Genomic DNA, 17,759 nt, shown 5'->3' on the forward strand with positions numbered 1-17,759 from the left:
GACCATGGGGATGCTGCAACAGTCATAAGTGTGAGAAATGGTCATAAGTCACTTTTTTCAGTGCCATTGTAACTTTGAACAGTCACTAAATCAGGGGTGTCAAACTCAATTTCATTGAGGGCTGCATCAGCATTGCGGTTGCTGTCAGGGGGCCAGGTGGGTGTGGCCAGGGTGGGTGCAGCCTACTGGGTGGGTGTGGATGGATGGGTGTGGCCTACTGGGTGGGTGTGGCTAGCTCTACATCGTTCGCGTCAAGGGTGCCTATGGGGGCCTGGGCAGGAATGGGATAGATCTGAGGGTCTCTGGCAGAAGGGGGTGGGACCAGGGCAAGTGTCAAGGCGTGGTCCACTGGAGGAGCTTCACTGTTCCTCTCAGGCCGTGCGGGGGGGGGGTGTTTATGGAGCTAAGACTGAATGCGTTTCAGCATAGATGGCCACCACAAAATTGTACATTGGCTCCCAGCTGGCCTGGGCCAGGGCCAAGGCAGTGGGAGCCGTTCCCTCACTGTTTCCAAGATGGCTTTGCGGGCCACATGAAACCACTTCGCGGGCCGCATCTGGCCCCCGGGCCTTGTGTTTGACATGTCTGCACTAAATGAACTGTTGTAAGCCGAGGACTACCTGTATAGCAGCTTCCTGTTCCTGTTGCATCCTTGAGTGACCCAGAAGTCACTCAACCTGCAATGTGCTTTTTCATGCATAAAGAAGTGTCTTTGATCATGTACTACTACTTCTGTGATGAAAGGATTTTCCGGTGGCATCATTGTTGCCCAGAGAACGCCCAGTTGCGGGCTTCTTTCACGTCCCCATTAAATTGCCCACATTATCTATGTGTGGTTGCCCGCTTTTGAACTGCTGGGTTGTCAGGAGCTAGATCCTGCAATGGGAGATCACCCTGCTCCACAGCAGCAACAGATCTCGAACGTGAACCTGTCGATCATCAACCCAGCGTTCTAACCTCATGAACCATTGTGCTCCTTTCTGATCATGTGAAGATGCCTCGGGTTAAGAATACTCATGATGACTCATGGTAAGAATACATTAAATTAACATATCCACCCAGTCCCATTTATATCAGAACATGTCTTAAAGAGTTCAGGTGCACCAAGGAGAAAGACTGCACAGAACAACTCTGTGTGTTTCTACTCATAAGCAAATCATTCATTGTTCAATTGGGCTTCTGTGTAAGGGTACACAGAGAGCTGCTCACAGGTGTTCTTTGCATTCCTCTTTCATCTAGTTTATCCCTTTTGCACAAAGGAAAAGCCCCAAATACTAACAGCCGTATGCAGGAAAAGTAAAGAGGAGCCAAAAAAAGGAGTCCTGTTTTATTCAAACTACAGTATGTATCTGTTTTTTTCCTCACTTGAACTTTACAGAAAAACACACACACACAAATAAGGCTTTGTGCTGCCCTGAATGTGGTCCACAGTTACTGGTCCAAGTAAATATCAGCACCATGTCTATTTGGGAAACAGAGAAGGAGCTTGTTGAATCAGCAGCCAGTAGCTTATTCTAGTAAAGCATGAGATCTGAAGATTTATCAGATCAAAATTCTATTAATCTTGTTCAATTCCCTACCAGGGCAGCATAGACAGTCTGCTTGATTACTGCTAATAAACTACACTGTTGCCAAGGTCCTACTGTCATCACTGGAGCTTAAGAGACATAGTATTTGGGATTACAAACTTTACATTTGTGGTTTGAGTTTGTTATTGTCATACTTATGCCTTTAAAGCTGCCATCACATATCCACTTGCCTGAAAGTAAATCTCCACTGAAATCAGAATATATGTTAATGTAGATAATTCCCATGCTTGGATATTATATAGACATTACCTAAGAATAATCGATATGTGCTGTGTGGGTGGATGTATTAATATACTTTTTATGCTATCTGAATATGGCTAACTCCAAGCAGCTCACAATAGTCAACAAGCAACCAATAAAAGTGAAAGAAATAATAATAAAGGAGAACATCACATCATACAACATTAAATCTACAGTACCATCATTCTAAGACTGTTTTGTTTTGTTTTCATTTTTTTAGATATGCATGTGTTTCCCGCTATATCCATTGTTCTTATTTTGTTTCTCATATGTACATAAATTGCACATGCTTCAACTGTTTTATTTAGCAGGGAGAAATAATATTTTTTTTGTAAATGGTTAACAAAATGTTGTTCACCATGTATTCCCTTAGGTCAAGTTAAGACTATGCACCTGATCCCACAGTTAGGAAATCAGTGTTAGAGCTAAAGCTCAGATGCAAACAATGTTTGACTTACAAAAGACAAATACGTGTGGATGACTTCAAGTTCTAAGACATTATTTGAAGGGACTAAAGATTAAAATTGTAAAGAAAAGGAAGGAATATAAAGTTGGTTTATTTAATCAAGGTTGAACAGATACACTGTTATTTCTGGTAACCTTTAATGAAATTTTGCTGATCAGGACTGAATTGATGTGGGCATTAAGGATTCATTTATGGATAAAACATGAAATATGGGAAGAAGAGGTCATTTATTATATTTTAGAAGAAAATGATAAGTTACTAAAATTGTTTTTGTTTGTGATGAATGGGAAAATCATTTCGTTATGTATTTCTTTTCTTTCTTTTTTTTCTTTTCTTTTTTTGGGATATTTCTTTTCTTAATAGTGAGTTATGAATTTACAATAACATTGTCCAAAAATAGGAGCTACAGTTTACGTATGTGTATAGTTCACTGATGTTTAAATTCTCCTTGAGCTGCCGTTCTACCAAGAGAACTAATTTTTTTGCAAGTCAACTAAACTTTTGCAGCCAGAAATACTTTATCACTCCTCAAAACTCCAGCAGTTTAATACAACACCGATGAAAAGAAAAACAGCCTTTAATAAATCATTATAATCTCTTGCCAAGTTAAACAAATCCTGGCATGTGTAGCATAGCCCTCAACCTTGAAGGGTCCTCTGACATGGATGATCAGTGACCTTGTTACTTCACTCCACAAATCTTTTTGAACTGTCAGGTAATCTGCAACACACTGTAATAGCCACATGTTGTGTTATTTCCTATGAACATGGCCTTGTATCAAAATATTCTGCTAAACACTTTGGAAAATGTTGTTTGCCTAGGGCCATGACATTTTATACAGTGACTATTGTTATGCCAAACATTTATCACAGTGAGGAGGGGGTTTTCTTGTTCATATTTCTTTTTCTTGCACCAATAACTTTGGGTACCACACAAAGATACAAACACACATTTCTCTCTCATTTCTCTTGTTGAAAGTAGAAATAGCAGCATGTCACTTGCTACTGCTAGCTATGGAATTCTTACTCCTTCCATATCAAGATATGGAATTCTTATTCCTTCCATATTAAGTAAATTATCTCAGAGTAGAATATCCATAACTGCTCTGGGAGGGAGGAAATAGGGGCTACTTACCACATGGCTCTATCTATCTTGCATTTCCTACAGTTATAGCAAGTTACTTGGACTCCTTTTCCTTGTTATTATCCATATGCCAGAGACAGGGTACACAGTTGGAATCCAGCCCAATCTTTCAAAACAAAAAGGGGGGGGGATAAGGTGAAAATAAGCCCAAGAGGCAACAAGAAAGGAAAGAGCAAATCTTACAATGAGGTTAAATAAACTGAAGAAAAGTATATAATAATCTAATTCTACTTAGGATGAGAAAGCTTTTTCCCTGCTCAACCTTCAGAGAAAAGCAGATGAAGAACATAAGGTGATGGTGAGTGAAGTAGAACTTGAGCAAGGCCCAAAGAAATCTATCTTGTTGTTTTTTTTTAAATAGCCATGCAAAAGCAAATCATTACACAAAGATAATTTGTGGCACTAAATTCACCGAAAAGTCCCTAGTAACCCCATTTCCTTTTAAAGTAAGCACTATGTAGAGCTGCCAGATGCTTCTTCCTCCCTTTTCCTATCTAAACATGAAAGAAAGGGCATTTGTTAATTTCCTTTCAAAGTCAAGGACTGAATTCTCAGTCTCTGTTTTATTTTTAAAGCTGACACAGCAACCTAGGTGCCTCCCGAGTTGTGTTGCATTAGATATTAGGACTTAGCTTCACCTGTTTGTATTATGGCTATTGTATGACTGAAAAAAACTAGACTATACAAGCAAACAAAAATGGAGCTCCTTGGAAAACTGGTGACTAATTTATTGACTGATAGATTGTTTGGCTATGTTTGTTAAATGCTCCAATCAAATACCTCTGTACTATTTCCACAGAACTATTTTAACCATTGCTGAATAAGCAAGCAGAGCATCATGCTATATGCTATATGTTAAAGGCTGCACTAAGGAAGGATAAAATATTTCATTTATATTTAGACAAGGTAGATTTTCTACCACTTGTTTCTTTTTTTCCAAAATATTATGTCTGTCATAGTTTGCAGTGTGAATTTTTTTTGGGGGGGGAGAAAAGAAGGAAGGAAGGAAGGAAGGAAGGAAGGAAGGAAGGAAGGAAGGAAGGAAGGAAGGAAGGAAGGAGGGAAGGAAGGCACTGAATTAGGAACAACTTGACATAATTTGATTTCATACCAGTGCCCGTCAGGACACTGTGGTTGTTCAGAGCTGGATAAGACGTTCAGCAGTCCAAGTGATACTTTTCTGACTTTTGACCCCTCTTCCTATGCTGCAGTATATCCAGTGCGATGTATTATGTCATGTATGTTTAATTTTAGAGTGGAGCTAGGCAATGTGCAGACATTCAAATGGGAACTGGAGTGTGTCATCTGGAGGGGGACTTTTCTTAACTTTGTTTTCAAGGCCTTGCTTCATGCAGATATATAACTGCAAGAAATTTCGAAAAATAATTCAAAGAAGAACAGTGTCGAAGCAAAACCTAATCTCAACTTGATTGCTTAATATCCCAGGCCTGTGGCTTACAAACTTTGTTTTCATCTTTGGAGAAGTCTTTGAACTCCATTTTGCTTTTTGAGAAAGGTGCAAAGGTGGAACTGAATGGATCCATTCAAATAATGTCAGATTAAAAAGCTTTGAGCAATCCTTTCCTCTCTAAGCTGATGGTGTCCCAATTATGCCAGGAGGTAGCTGTCCACCACTCCCAAGTATTAAACTCCATATATCAACTCCATAAGCCTCTGTGATGTTGCTAAGGATTTCAGAACATAATTCCAGTCTCCCACATTAGGAAGGAGTTTATTTACAGGAATTTATGTTGAAATATTTTGAAAATTGGTGTACTTTGTGGACAATCTCATTGTCCAGAAGGTGGAGGAGGGAACAAGATGGTCAGCTAAATTGGGTTTAATATTACCAAGAGGAAAGAAGTGGTCAGAGAAATGGAAGCAGTAGGATCCTTGGGTGAAGTTGACCATATGATCCAAAAATCCACTATATTGGAATTTACGCATGGAAAACTGCAGATAGCTAGTTACTAGATTTCAAGAGGCCTTCAACAAACTAAGGAGGAAAACAGGAAAGATTCCATGAACAAAAAATCCTGCAGGGAAAAAAAAGAACAGAGCAATTCTGAAATATAATTTTAGAACTTAATAATAAAGAGGGGGACGCACTAATGAGATCTATGATTGCATGAAAATCTTTCTAATAAACTAAGAAACAAAAAGAACAAGTTCATGAAATGATGAAATGAAATGATGAAATGAAATAAAAAGAAAAGAAATGAAGAAATTAAGAAATGAGAGCCAGTTTGGGGTAGTGGTTAAGGCACCTAGGCTAGAAACTAGGAGACTGTGAGTTCTAGTCCCACTTTAGGTATGAAGACCAGCTGGGTGACTTTGGGCCAGTCACTGTTTCTCAGCTCAATCCACCTTACAGGGTTGTTATGGGGAAAATAACAGGAAAGAGGAATATTAGTTATGTTCACCACCCTGTCATTTATAAAAAATAATAAAGGCAGGATTAAAAAAATGTAAAGAGGGGTATATAACAAAAGTTAAATATCAGGAACTAGCCCATATCTCCAACAAGTGGAGTTGTTAGGAAGGCTACAGTCAGCATGAGCTTAAGTTTGTAATGAATGCCAAAAAGAAAAAAGAAAAAGGGTTCTTTGAGTTTGTGCAGAATAGGAAAATTAAGGAAATGGATTCCCACCAAACGGAGAAGACTTCAAGATGGTGATGGGGAACATGGCAAAGGCTGAATTGCTTAATTTGTGTCTTTTCACAAAAGGAAAAGCAGTCTATCCTGTCAGAAGCTACACCATTGGGGATGGGAAAGAAATGCAGATCAAAAAAGGTAGGGAATTGGCAATAGAACACCTAGCTGCTTTGGAGGAATTTACCGTATTTTTGCTCTATAAGACGCACCTGACCATAAGACGCACATATCGGTACTATACTATTTCTCTTTCCCTCTTTCTCTCCCTCTATTTCTCTCTCCCTCTCAAAGATCCTTAAAATCCTTAAAGGTTATGCTTGGGCGGAAGACTTTTTCTTTTACAGATGGGGCGGGTGGGCCTGACATTCACGCGCAGGCAGGACCCCGCCCGCCGAGCCACCGCTTCCCCATCGCCCTCCACGCCAGCCGGCTCCGTCTCCAGACCTCCCAGCTGATGGGCGCACGTCCGGGGCTCGCCAGCTGACGGGCACAAGAGATAGACCGCGCCGCCGCAGCCTCCCAACTGCGCCGCCGCGGCCTCCCAGCCGCTTGCTTCTTTGGCTGGAGCAATTGCAAGGGCTTGCATGGTCCCCAAGGGCCGCTAACGCGCTCCCCGCCACCGGCAACCATGCAAGCCCTTGCAATTGCTCCAGCCGAAGAAGCAAGCAGCTGGGAGGCCGCGGCGGCGCCTACCTCCTGCACCCGTCAGCTGGCGACCCCCGGACCTGCGCCCATCAGCTGGAATGTCAGGCAATGCTTTGGCCGGTGCGGAGGGCGAAGGGGAGGCCGCTGCAGCGCCGAACTCCTGCGCCTGTCAGCTGGCGACCCCCAGACCTGCGCCTGTCAGCTGGGAGGTCTGGAGACGGAGCCGGCTGGCGTGGAGGGCGATGGGGAAGCGGTGGCTCGGCGGGCGGGGTCCTGCCTGCGTGCGAATGTCAGACCCACCCGCCCCATCTGTAAAAGAAAAAGTCTTCCGCCCAAGCATAACGCCAGCAGTTCTGTGCCACAGAGGCTTGAGACACGGAGGCACGGGACGCGGAGCGGCGCAGTGGGAGGCGGCATTCGCTCCATAAGATGCACAGACATTTTCCCCCATCTTTTTTGGGGGGGAAAGTGCGTCTTATAGAGCGAAAAATACAGTAAATCTCCTGTACTGGATAGAGCCCATGGTGGTAAAAGAACTGCTGGCTTTTGTTTTAGAGCCACTGCAAGAAATGAACAAATCAAGAGCACAGGGTAAGTGCCAGAAGACTGGAGAAGAGAAATATTGTTCCAAATGGGGGGAAAGGAAACTATAGATCAGTTGGCATATTAATATCTTGGATAATTCTAGAAAAGATAATCAAGCAGTGGGTTTGCAAACATTTAGAAATGAATAAAGACATTACTTGGATTAACATGGATTTATTAAAAACAGGCTGTACCAGACAAATGTATTGGTCTCTTTCATAATGTGACTAAATTAGCGAACCAAGGGAATGTTGTAGTTGTACTGTATTTAGACTTCAGTAGGGCATCTGTTAAAAGAGACTGTAGACTCCATCTTAATAAACTCGATTGATATGGAATGGTTGGCTCTACAACCAGATGGATTTGTGGTTGGCTAAACAATTGTAGGCAACACATGGTTCTTAATAGGTATATGACCACGTAGTGGGAAATCTACAGTGGAGTATCTTAGGATTCTCTTCTAGGCCCAGAACTCTAAAACATCTTCATAAATAACTTAGATGAGAGAATAGAAAGGGTGCTCATAACATTGTAGAAGACACAAAGACAAGGTGGGTGCATTGCTAACAGTTTAAAAAGCTCAAAATTCAGCATGATCTCAAGAGACTTGGTTGCCCTATCCAACAAAGTTCAGTGGCGAGGAATTTTATGATTCTGCAATTTGGCGGGGAAAACCAGATGCCGAAGTACAAGGCATGTGATACATGACTCAGCAGTAATACTTGCTAAACGAATCAGGGTGCCCTTGTAAAAAACTGTAGTTTAAGTGGAAGCCGGCAGTCTGCTACAGCTGCAAAAAGAGCCAATGTAATTTTGGACTGCAGTGAGAAACAGTATAAAAAGAACAACAGAAATGATAGCACTGCTCTAACACTGCATTGGTCAGACCGCATCTGGAATATTGTATTCTTTTCTGTTGCCACAATACAAGAAAGATGCAGAGAAAATGGACAAAGATAGTGAGGGGCTTGGAAGCTAAATCCTGTAAAGAATGGTTAAAGGAACTTTATATGTTTAGGCCAGGGGTCTTCAAACGTGGCCCTTTTATGACTTGTGGACTTCAACTCCCAGAATTCCTCAGCCAGGCATGCTGGGTGAGGAATTCTGGGAGTTGAAGTCCACAAGTCATAAAAGGGCCACATTTGAAGACCCCTGGTTTAGGCTAAAGAAGAGTAGGCTAAAGGAAACCATGATAGCAATGTTCCAATATATGAAGGGGTGTCATAGAGCAGAGGGCATGGCTGTATTCCACATAACACTCAAGGGTAACACTTGAACCATCTGATGGGACACTTTACAGGGAAGGTCCAAACTTAAAAAACTTCTTGGCTGTTAGAGCTATTAAATAGTGGAGCAGCTTGTCTTCTGAAATTGTGAATGTTCTATCGCTGGAGGTTTTCAAGAAAAGGTTGGAGAGCTACTTGTCTAGGATATGTGAATTTTTATACTGGACAAGATGCTAGATTGGAAGACCTCCACAATCCCTTCCAACGCTCTGATTTTATGAAACGTAGTGTTTCCAAGAAAGGTTCAAACAAGCGTAGCCCTAAAGCTGGCTTTTGAAACCAATTAGCAGAGCATCTGCTGAACATCTTTATTGTAAATGTTCAGATTTAAAAAAAAAACAAAAACCAATGGAATAAAATGTTTACAATAGGAAAACTCCATTTTTACCATCCTCATTTAGCAGAACATCCAGACTGTTTTTCCCCCCTAGATATTCTACAAATGTTGATTAAAACCTCTAAGAGAAAACAAAATGTTAATTTATTTCCATGATTGAGGATGCTTATGTAAATTACTAACTTTTACATTTTGTTTCTGTGATGAGCTTTTCTATAGCCATTACAAGTCAATGCATCTTCCACTTTTCTTATGCATAGTTTAATAATTCCTTTCTTCTCATTAGGTCAGTTCCCACCATATTTACCTTAGCTGGCAACATTTTAACAATGGATTTTCTAATTCATATTTACATGTTCCTCGGCAGTTTATTCAAAGGCTGTTATGTGCACACTTAGAAACGTTTATTTTTTAAACTTTGTTTTTAAACCTCTTAATATTTAAAATTAACTTACTTATAGCGGTGCATCAGTTATTTCCAAGTCAGTTTGAAGTAAGATAAACTAGGTTAAAATAAATATACACTTTTTATATGTTTATAGGAGCTGCATCCAAATATTTAGAGACAATTTCAGACTTGAATCCCAAAGCAAGGCATTTTTTAAAGATGGAGAAATGATATTCTACTTCTACTACCTTTTGCTTGGCAGAGAAAAAGGGAGCAAAGCAAATTTAAAGGAGTGGTTACTTTTGATTGCTTACTCCTCAAACGTTTGGCATGAAAGTAAACTCCTCAAGAGGGAATGATGAGATTATGCAATTAAATTATCATTTAATGTCTTCCCTTTGGAAAGAATATACCAAGAAAACCAGCTCATTAAGGCTCTGACTAAATACTTAGTCCGGTTTAATGGAAAAGCTGCAGTTTATGTAGCCATCTTGCCGATTAAGATGCCAAGGAAAAATAAACTTAGACTCTCTCATTCAAGTTATATCAACCAAGAATTGCTGCAATTTTAGTTTTGCGGGGCACTTCAGTGGAACCTTTCCAGAATCCACTTTTGGGTCAGTGCAAATCTATCTATCTATCTATCTATCTATCTATCTATCTATCTATCTATCTATCTATCTATCTATCTATCTATCTATCTATATAGGTCTTGGTTATTCGGGTTTTCTCCCGCGTAAAATTGGAAGTGTCTTGGCAACGTTTCGACGAAGTCCCATTCGTCATCTTCAGGCTGGTGTTTTCGGCTTCGTGCTTCTAGGAGCAATGTGTGATCGCAGCTGTTTCTTCCTTTTAACTGCCAGTGGGGGTATGAACTGATTGGGTGGGAGCTTGGCTGTGTTCTGATTGGGTGGAGGTGTGTTCTGATTGGTTAAGGGGCTTGGCTGTGCTCTGATTGGATGGGGGGTTGGCTGTTGGATGGGGGTGTGTTCTATTTGGGTGGGAGAAAACCCGAATAACCAAAGACCTACATACAAACACCCACGAAAACCTCAGAAAACAAATATATATACATACACACACACACATAATTTATTCCTATTTAGTGTCTCCTCTTAGGATATGGACATCCTTGTGCCATAAAATTTGTATCCATAATATGTGCATTCTATACAAACGAAGTCAAATTAGGAAATTTGCTCTATTTCCCACATATATATTTTAACTTATAATATATAGAATATGTGTTGCTTCTTTGGTATAATGTACTGCAGGCAAAGGAAGCAGCAAGGTCATTAGAGCTCCATGCCTTGAGTGGAAATGTTATTTAGGATTTTTCAGAATTCAAGAACTTTCATCTACTTTTTATTGGTCAGGTACGAGAGCTAGAAGCACCCTTTCCATGTTTAAAAGTGGAGATCGCCAGAAAATTAAATACTGCACTAAATACCCTATTTTTGTACGTTTTAATTCTTACAGTTGTGTATATCTCTACAATGGGTTAATAATAATAATAAAGTTGGAAGGGACCTTGGAGGTCATCAAGTCCAACCCCCTGCTCAGGCAGGAAACCCTACACCATTTCGGACAAATGGCTGTCCAGTCTCTTCTTAAAAACCTCCAGTGTTCCAGGTTGAACTGAAACAACAGTTATCTTAAGTAATGACAATTACATGATGAACAAGGAATTGGAAGGAGATGGCTTTCAGTCCTATTTCATAAGGTTCTGGAAAGTGTGAGAATTTCCTCTCCTAGGGCAATCTTTTCTGGGAGCAGATTTTGGAGTTGCCTGGGAATTGCAGAGTAAAACCTGCTTATACTGTGATGAACTGATTTAAGTGTGAAAACTTAGACAACGTTTAGAATAACAAGAGTGGTTTCAATACACCCACTTAAAACTGTTGGTATCTGTTTGAACACTTTTTTGCTGATCCCAAAGTAGTCAGTTTCTTCGGATGCAGACTTCATAGCAGGCTACATTTATGACTGACTTCAGCAAAATTAAGAGGTAATATTGCTTTTTCAGTACAGGCTGATTTTGAATTCTAAATGAACCTAGGACTGTGAAATTGGGGTCAGCTATCATATCCCAGGCAGGAGTGTACAGTTAATTATAAAGGAGGCTAGCAAACTTTTTTTAAAAAAATTCTTGTATTAGAGCTACAAAAATTCATTGGCTTCCATTTCTCATCAAGTTAACTTGTTCTGCAGTAAAGCTATGGCCTTCTCTGTAACCACAGAATCAGTGCCACAGAACTGCACATACCTTGCAAATTACAGCAATCGCATACAGAAAGGCTAATTTTATGGCTGATTCCCACCAAAACTGGCACCCCAACGGGTAGGCAGGTTCTGACCAACTGGGAAAGCCTCATAAGGCCACGTTCACTCATATGATTTGCCCTACTTCCCATTGTGCAACTCTAGCATTGAGGAACTGCTCCCTTATTAATATGAACAAGGAAGTACATAAACGCTTAGGGCCAACAACAGTTGAACCTTACTACATGCATGATTATACCCAAAGGTGCTTGGGTATAATCAGCTGGGCTTGGTCTTTTTACCTGAAGACGCTTCACTTCTCATCCAAGAAGCTTCTTCAGTCTTCAAGGAAAAACAAAAGTCCAGTTGCCTTCTCAAAAAGCAGCTTTAGGACAACCATGATCTGGATGACTGAGAATCTCTATAAACATGCATGATTATACTTCTACACCAGGGGTGTCAAACTCACAACATCACGTGATGTGTTGCAACATATTGCGACTTTTTTTCCATTGCCGGCAATGGGGTGGGTGCGATTTCGCCATGATGCATCCAGCCCGTGGGCCGGCAGTTTGACACCCCTGTTCAACACAGGCAACGTGATATATTTTGCTGGTATATTTGCTGTATGGATGAAATGTAAAAAAAAAACTGTATTATACCCTAGATCTGCAAGAACTCCTACTGTATCTAATCACTTTCCAGGTGCAAATATTCTTTGCAATGGGTAATTGTGAGCGGGTACTTTTTCTTCTTTTCATTGATGCAAAGAATTAAAATGCAGTTGGCCTGGATGGGACAATTGTTTTGCTTTCTGTATTTTCTAAAGTGTAAGAAATACAAATTGAGGTTTGCATGCCTCCTGCCTTCTATAGTGGTGGTATCTATTTCTAAAGATTCTGTTAAGAGATCCTTGAAATATACCCTAGAGGAAAGAACTATTACAGGCACTGAATTCATACAAACATCGCTCCAAGATTATCTCAGAGATCATCTAGTTCCAGCGTTCTCCAACTGTGCTTCTGCGGGAAGATGATATTTCATGAGAGATTAATAAACTTTGGTCCGTTACCAGGGGTTCCAAGAAATTTCTTTAAAAAATATCTGGGAGGTTTCAGGGCCTGAAAGTTTGAAACTCTTAATCAAGTCCAATTTAATGCCAGTTTTTCTAGAGCAATTCCAATAGATGGCTCTCCAGACTCTGCTTGAAGACCTCCGGTTAATTTTTCAATAACATACCATTTCATGAGGCAAGCTACTATACTAGTTGACAGCATTTACCAACAAGAAATTTCCTATATCTATGCTGATTCTATTTCTTCCCGTTGGTTTTAGCCTTGCCCTTTAGGGCAACCAAATAGTCCACTCCCTCCTTTGTATGACAGCATTTCAGATATTCAGAGGCTGTTATATTCTTTTCTCTTAGTCTTGTCTCTGGAGCAACATACCGAATTCCTTTAACCACTATCAATTACAACCCATTACTATAAAAGCAGGTAATCTTTGACTTATGACCACAACTGAGCCCAAAATTTCCACTGCTAAGCAAGACAAATGAGTTTTGCTCCATTTTACAGCCTTTCTTCCCACCATTGTTAAGTGAATCATTGCTGATATGTTAGTAACACAGTTGTTAAGTGAATCTGCCTTCCCCACCGTCTCTTGCTTGTCAGAAGGTCATAAAAGGTGATCACATGACCACAGGACACTGCAACAGTTGTGTGAAAAATCATGTCACTTTTTTCAGTGCCACTGTAACTTCAAATGGTCATTAAATAAGTCAAGGACTACCTGTACATTAATCAATAGTCCCAAAGAGAGAATGGTGAGAAATAGACTTGTGTTTTGCGCTGTTTTAAACCGGTATTTTATACTCCACCAAAGGAAAAGCACTGCTTGAGGGATGCAAACATCTCCATAATAATTCTCCATGCCTCCCCTCAGAATAACTTTTGAATGTTTTTTCAGAGCTTTTCATCTAAAACTAATAAAATCAGGATTAGACTCTGCCATGTCTCATCAGTCTATTTACAAATAAAAAAGACAAACCTTCATTCAATGTAAGCATGTCCAGCATTAGCCCCCTCTTGCAAATGGAAGGCAAAGGCTAAGTGGGAATTCAATCAGGATTACACATTAGTTTAAAAGCCAGGTAACATCTGAACTCAGAACTTTTTGACTCACAATCAGTAGCATAGTCAACTTTTTCTCTCTTATTATTTTCAGTATGTACCTTCCATTACTTGCTAGCTAAGCTGGGAAAGATTTTAAGAAACAGGATTCCTTCTTTTGCCACAGCAGTGGTTTCTGCCTGAACTTGCCGAGAAATTATCAGCTTGATTAAACAGATATATCAAAAGCATGTTATGTCCCTCGTCCAACTTGTTGAAACTCCCAAGATAACTTGCTAGTCCTAGAAACGTCCTCCTCTATCGTTATATTTGAACTGTTTAAATTTTACGAGGATTCTCTGTGGTAGACTTATGCAAACCTTTATAGACAGTTCTGAAAATCAGTTCCATTTGTGTTTGGGGGGAAAGGTGTGTGGAGGAAGTGTCTTTCCCTTTATAAAAGTAGAATACAGGTAGTTTTCAAATTGAGCCCAACATTTCTGTTGTTAAATGAAACATTTGTTAAGGGCATTTGGTGCCATTTTATGACTTTTCTTGCCACAGTTGTTAAATGAATCACTGCAGTTGTTAAGTTAGTAACACAGCTGTTAAGTAAATGTGGCTTCCCCATTGATTTTGCTTGCCAGAAGCTTACAAAAAGTAATCATATGATTCCAGGATGCTGTGACTGTCATGGTGTCTGAATTTTGATCACTTGACCATGGGAATACTACAATGGTCGTTAAGTGTGAAGCAGGGTCATAAGCCACTTTTTCCAGGGCCATTTCATGACTTTGAATGATCACTAAATGAACTGTTGTAAGTTGAGGACTGACTACCTGTAAACACTTTTGATATAATGGGAAAACAAACAAAATAAGGCTAGATGACACCAACATTACATGAACTGATACCACTATCAGGTTGGATATGAAAGAAATATTGCTGTCTCAGTTTTGGCTCTTGTCCACCAGCTCCATTTAGCAGTTTGAACAGAATCTAAATTGTTTTGACTTCATAGATAATGTAAGGCCTATTTTCTAAATGTTAAAAAAAAAGTCTTTTTAGTTTCAAAAATAACAATTTTAGTTGATAGATTTGTTATGAACTACTCAGTACAACCTGTGGAAGTCAATCCAATATTTGAAAGCAATGTATATCGGTACTTGCAATGAAAAAGAAAAAGGTAGATTTTTCTACCTTTTTCTTTTTCATTGCAAATACCGGCAGTATACCCCAAAGTTGTGGTTTTTTTTAGTAAAAGACCATGACAAATCTAATAACAATGACATCTTCACAGCTGTCCTGAACTAATCTAAATGAGTTAGTTAAGTGAGATAAGGTTAACAATAGGTTCTTACTCATTGGTAATCATAATTAAGGTACCAAAAACAGATTAACCTCTAAATCCCAATAAATAAACTTTTAAGAGAAAAATACAGCAGACTTTCATGTTTAACTTATTTTAAAAATTAATGGTCTTTGTGAAACTATACCAATACCGTTTTTCTACATAAAAAACAACAACACATTCTTAGTGGTTTTGCAAATACTTCCTTCCATAAATGGTTTCCATTCCAACCCAATGCTATGGAAATAACTGGGACAGACACGTTTTTTCTACCAGTGTTTTAACATAGCAAACTGTTTTAACAACATTGTCATTTATCAGAACTCAATCTTTATAACACAAACAAGATCAAACCGGTTCAACCTTGACCCACCATGTTGATCCAGAAGTCTGAAGGGTGGGTTTAAAAAAACAAACAAACACCACTTTGGTTAACAGCTATTCAGTCTTATTTTTTTTTCCCACAAGAAAGATATACTCCTTTAGTTTTTACCATTGTCATTAAAAAGGCATATCCGTGGCATGTGGTGCCAATCTATGACAAGGAGATCAAGATTGTAGCAGTTAAGGCAAGGATAACTCAACGGCACTGAAGTTTTAATAATTGGGATTGTACCCAAAATAGTGATATTTGTGGTGGACCACAACAACTGGGAAAAAAAGCCTTCTCTTTCCTTAGAGCTGTGTTCTCCACAGGCACTTGCAAGTTGCATAGTTTTGAAGCAGAATGACACACCTTCTTCTTTCCTCTTCCTTGGTCAGAATTGTAGCTTGGGGTTTTTTCTCTCAGTGCTATAAAGCCTCCACATCGAGTAGCTGCATAGCATATGAGCAAATGAAAGGCCAAAGAGATTGCTTTTGCCTAGAATCCACTGATTTCACATTAGCAGTGATTCCTGAAGTCCTGAAACTGGACTGCTTTCTCTTCAGATAGGGTTTTTTTTTTTTAAAAAAAAAACATCTTGAGATCTCCTCCATTAACTCCCTGTCCCCTTCCACAGCTCCAGTGAATCTGAGATAGCAATATCGGGGCGGGGGGGGGGGGGAGAAAGATTCTCTGAAGGGAGCAGGGGATAAAAGACATAGTCACTAAATAACTCTTTAGGAAATAGAGATCCCTCTGACTGGAGAATAAAAGAAGGCACTTGGTGAGACATTCAGCCACTTTTCATCCAATCCACTCAATGAGTCAATAATCTCAACCTTGTGATCCAGCTAACCAGCAAAGAGGGTTCTGTGGAGGAAGATTTTGTGGATGTAGTCACAGGTGGCCTTTTAGCACCATCCTCCTGGAAAGGGATGGTTGCGCTGTTATGGAGATCCACATTAACAAAACACCTGCTTCCCCTGATGTAGTCAGCACCTTTTACTAACTGTTTTTCCGCCACTGGTCTGGGAAACGGAGGCTGCAAGGGGGGGTTTTCTTCAATAATGGGTGGGATTCTTTCATTGCTGAAGTATCGGCAGAGGGCATTTTCAGCTGGAAAAAAAACAAGCAGAAAAGTCTTAGAAAAGTTCACGTTCAAAAAGTCTTAGAAAAGTGCCACATTGTGGCAAAGATTAAGCAGCTTTTAACGTTATGCTACTCTCCAGCAGACGTGGTAAAAATGATTTTCTCTGTCTGTTGTGCAGGCGGAATATAATCTGAACTGGCCTCCACATTCTTTTTTATACTAACATTCTTTTTTGTAATCCACTACAACCTGAACCTTAATCATCATGCACCAGCACCAGCCCAAATTTAAGTTAATGGGTAAAGTTTCTACTTTAGGAATTAATAAACTATACATAAATATAATGGTGGCGCAGTGGTTAGAATGCAGTACTGCAAGCTAACTGACTGCTCACTCCAGGAGTTTGATTCTGAGCCGCTCAAGGTTGACTCAGCCTTCCATCCTTCCGAAGTTGGTAAAATGAGGATCCAGATTGTAAGGGGCAATATGCTGACTCTGTAAACCGCTTAGAGAGGACTGTAAAGCACTGTGAAGTGGTATATGAGCATATAAGTATATATCTAAGTCTAAATACATTCATTCTTAAAATCCCTTTGTTGTTTCCTCTAGGAAAGAACATAAACTTACTAAGGGACAAATTGAAACACACGAATTGCAAGGAAATTTTTTAATTCCTCACTCTTTCTTTTGGAACTCTCAGTTTCCACTAATGCTATCTTCCATGTCTTTTCCTTCTAAACAAGCTTCTGAAACACAGATGTCCACAGCAAACTGAGACTGCTTCAAAATCTGACACAGATTCAGTGATGTCATGATCCTAATGTTTGCTGCAAGCATGCAAGTCACACTTTCTGTATCATGGTGCATGTTTTGGATCTGACACACACAAATATATACACACATCCCCTGCAAACATCAATGCTCTGACAAGCTCTAGGAAACAGATATTTTACTATTTTGGATCAGTACTTAAGAATTGCTAGCTGCGAGCTTTTTAAACAGTATTTTAGCAACAATGGAGTTTCCCAACTCAGTATTCATCTCAAATGAGACATTAAAACTAGCATTTGTGCAGAAGTGCACAATTTCTGTTAGGCTAAGGGCCCCAATATGGGTGACATCAAACTATATTGTGATTTCATTTATGCTTCATTAAAGTTAAATATGGGTTTTGATGTGATTACTCTCCAATCAAGCATTTCATAATTTCCTCAAGCTATCACATTAAAAATTACAATTTGGTAAG

General features: G+C 39.7%; 1 protein-coding gene across 1 annotated transcript in view; it reads right to left on the reverse strand.

The window, feature by feature from the left end:
• Positions 1 to 16,109: 16,109 nt before the first annotated feature.
• CNKSR3 (CNKSR family member 3) overlaps positions 16,110 to 17,759 on the reverse strand; it is a 73,218-nt gene continuing 71,568 nt past the window's right edge. The window contains exon 13 of the mRNA XM_015822143.1: positions 16,110 to 16,539. Within this exon, the coding sequence (XP_015677629.1) occupies positions 16,241 to 16,539 (299 nt within the window). The 3' untranslated portion in view covers positions 16,110 to 16,240. The remainder of the gene's footprint in view (positions 16,540 to 17,759) is intronic.

Source organism: Protobothrops mucrosquamatus, unplaced genomic scaffold (assembly GCF_001527695.2).
Source record: "Protobothrops mucrosquamatus isolate PMUCROS unplaced genomic scaffold, P.Mucros_1.0 scaffold1476, whole genome shotgun sequence".
NCBI classification, from domain to species: Eukaryota; Metazoa; Chordata; class Lepidosauria; order Squamata; family Viperidae; genus Protobothrops; species Protobothrops mucrosquamatus.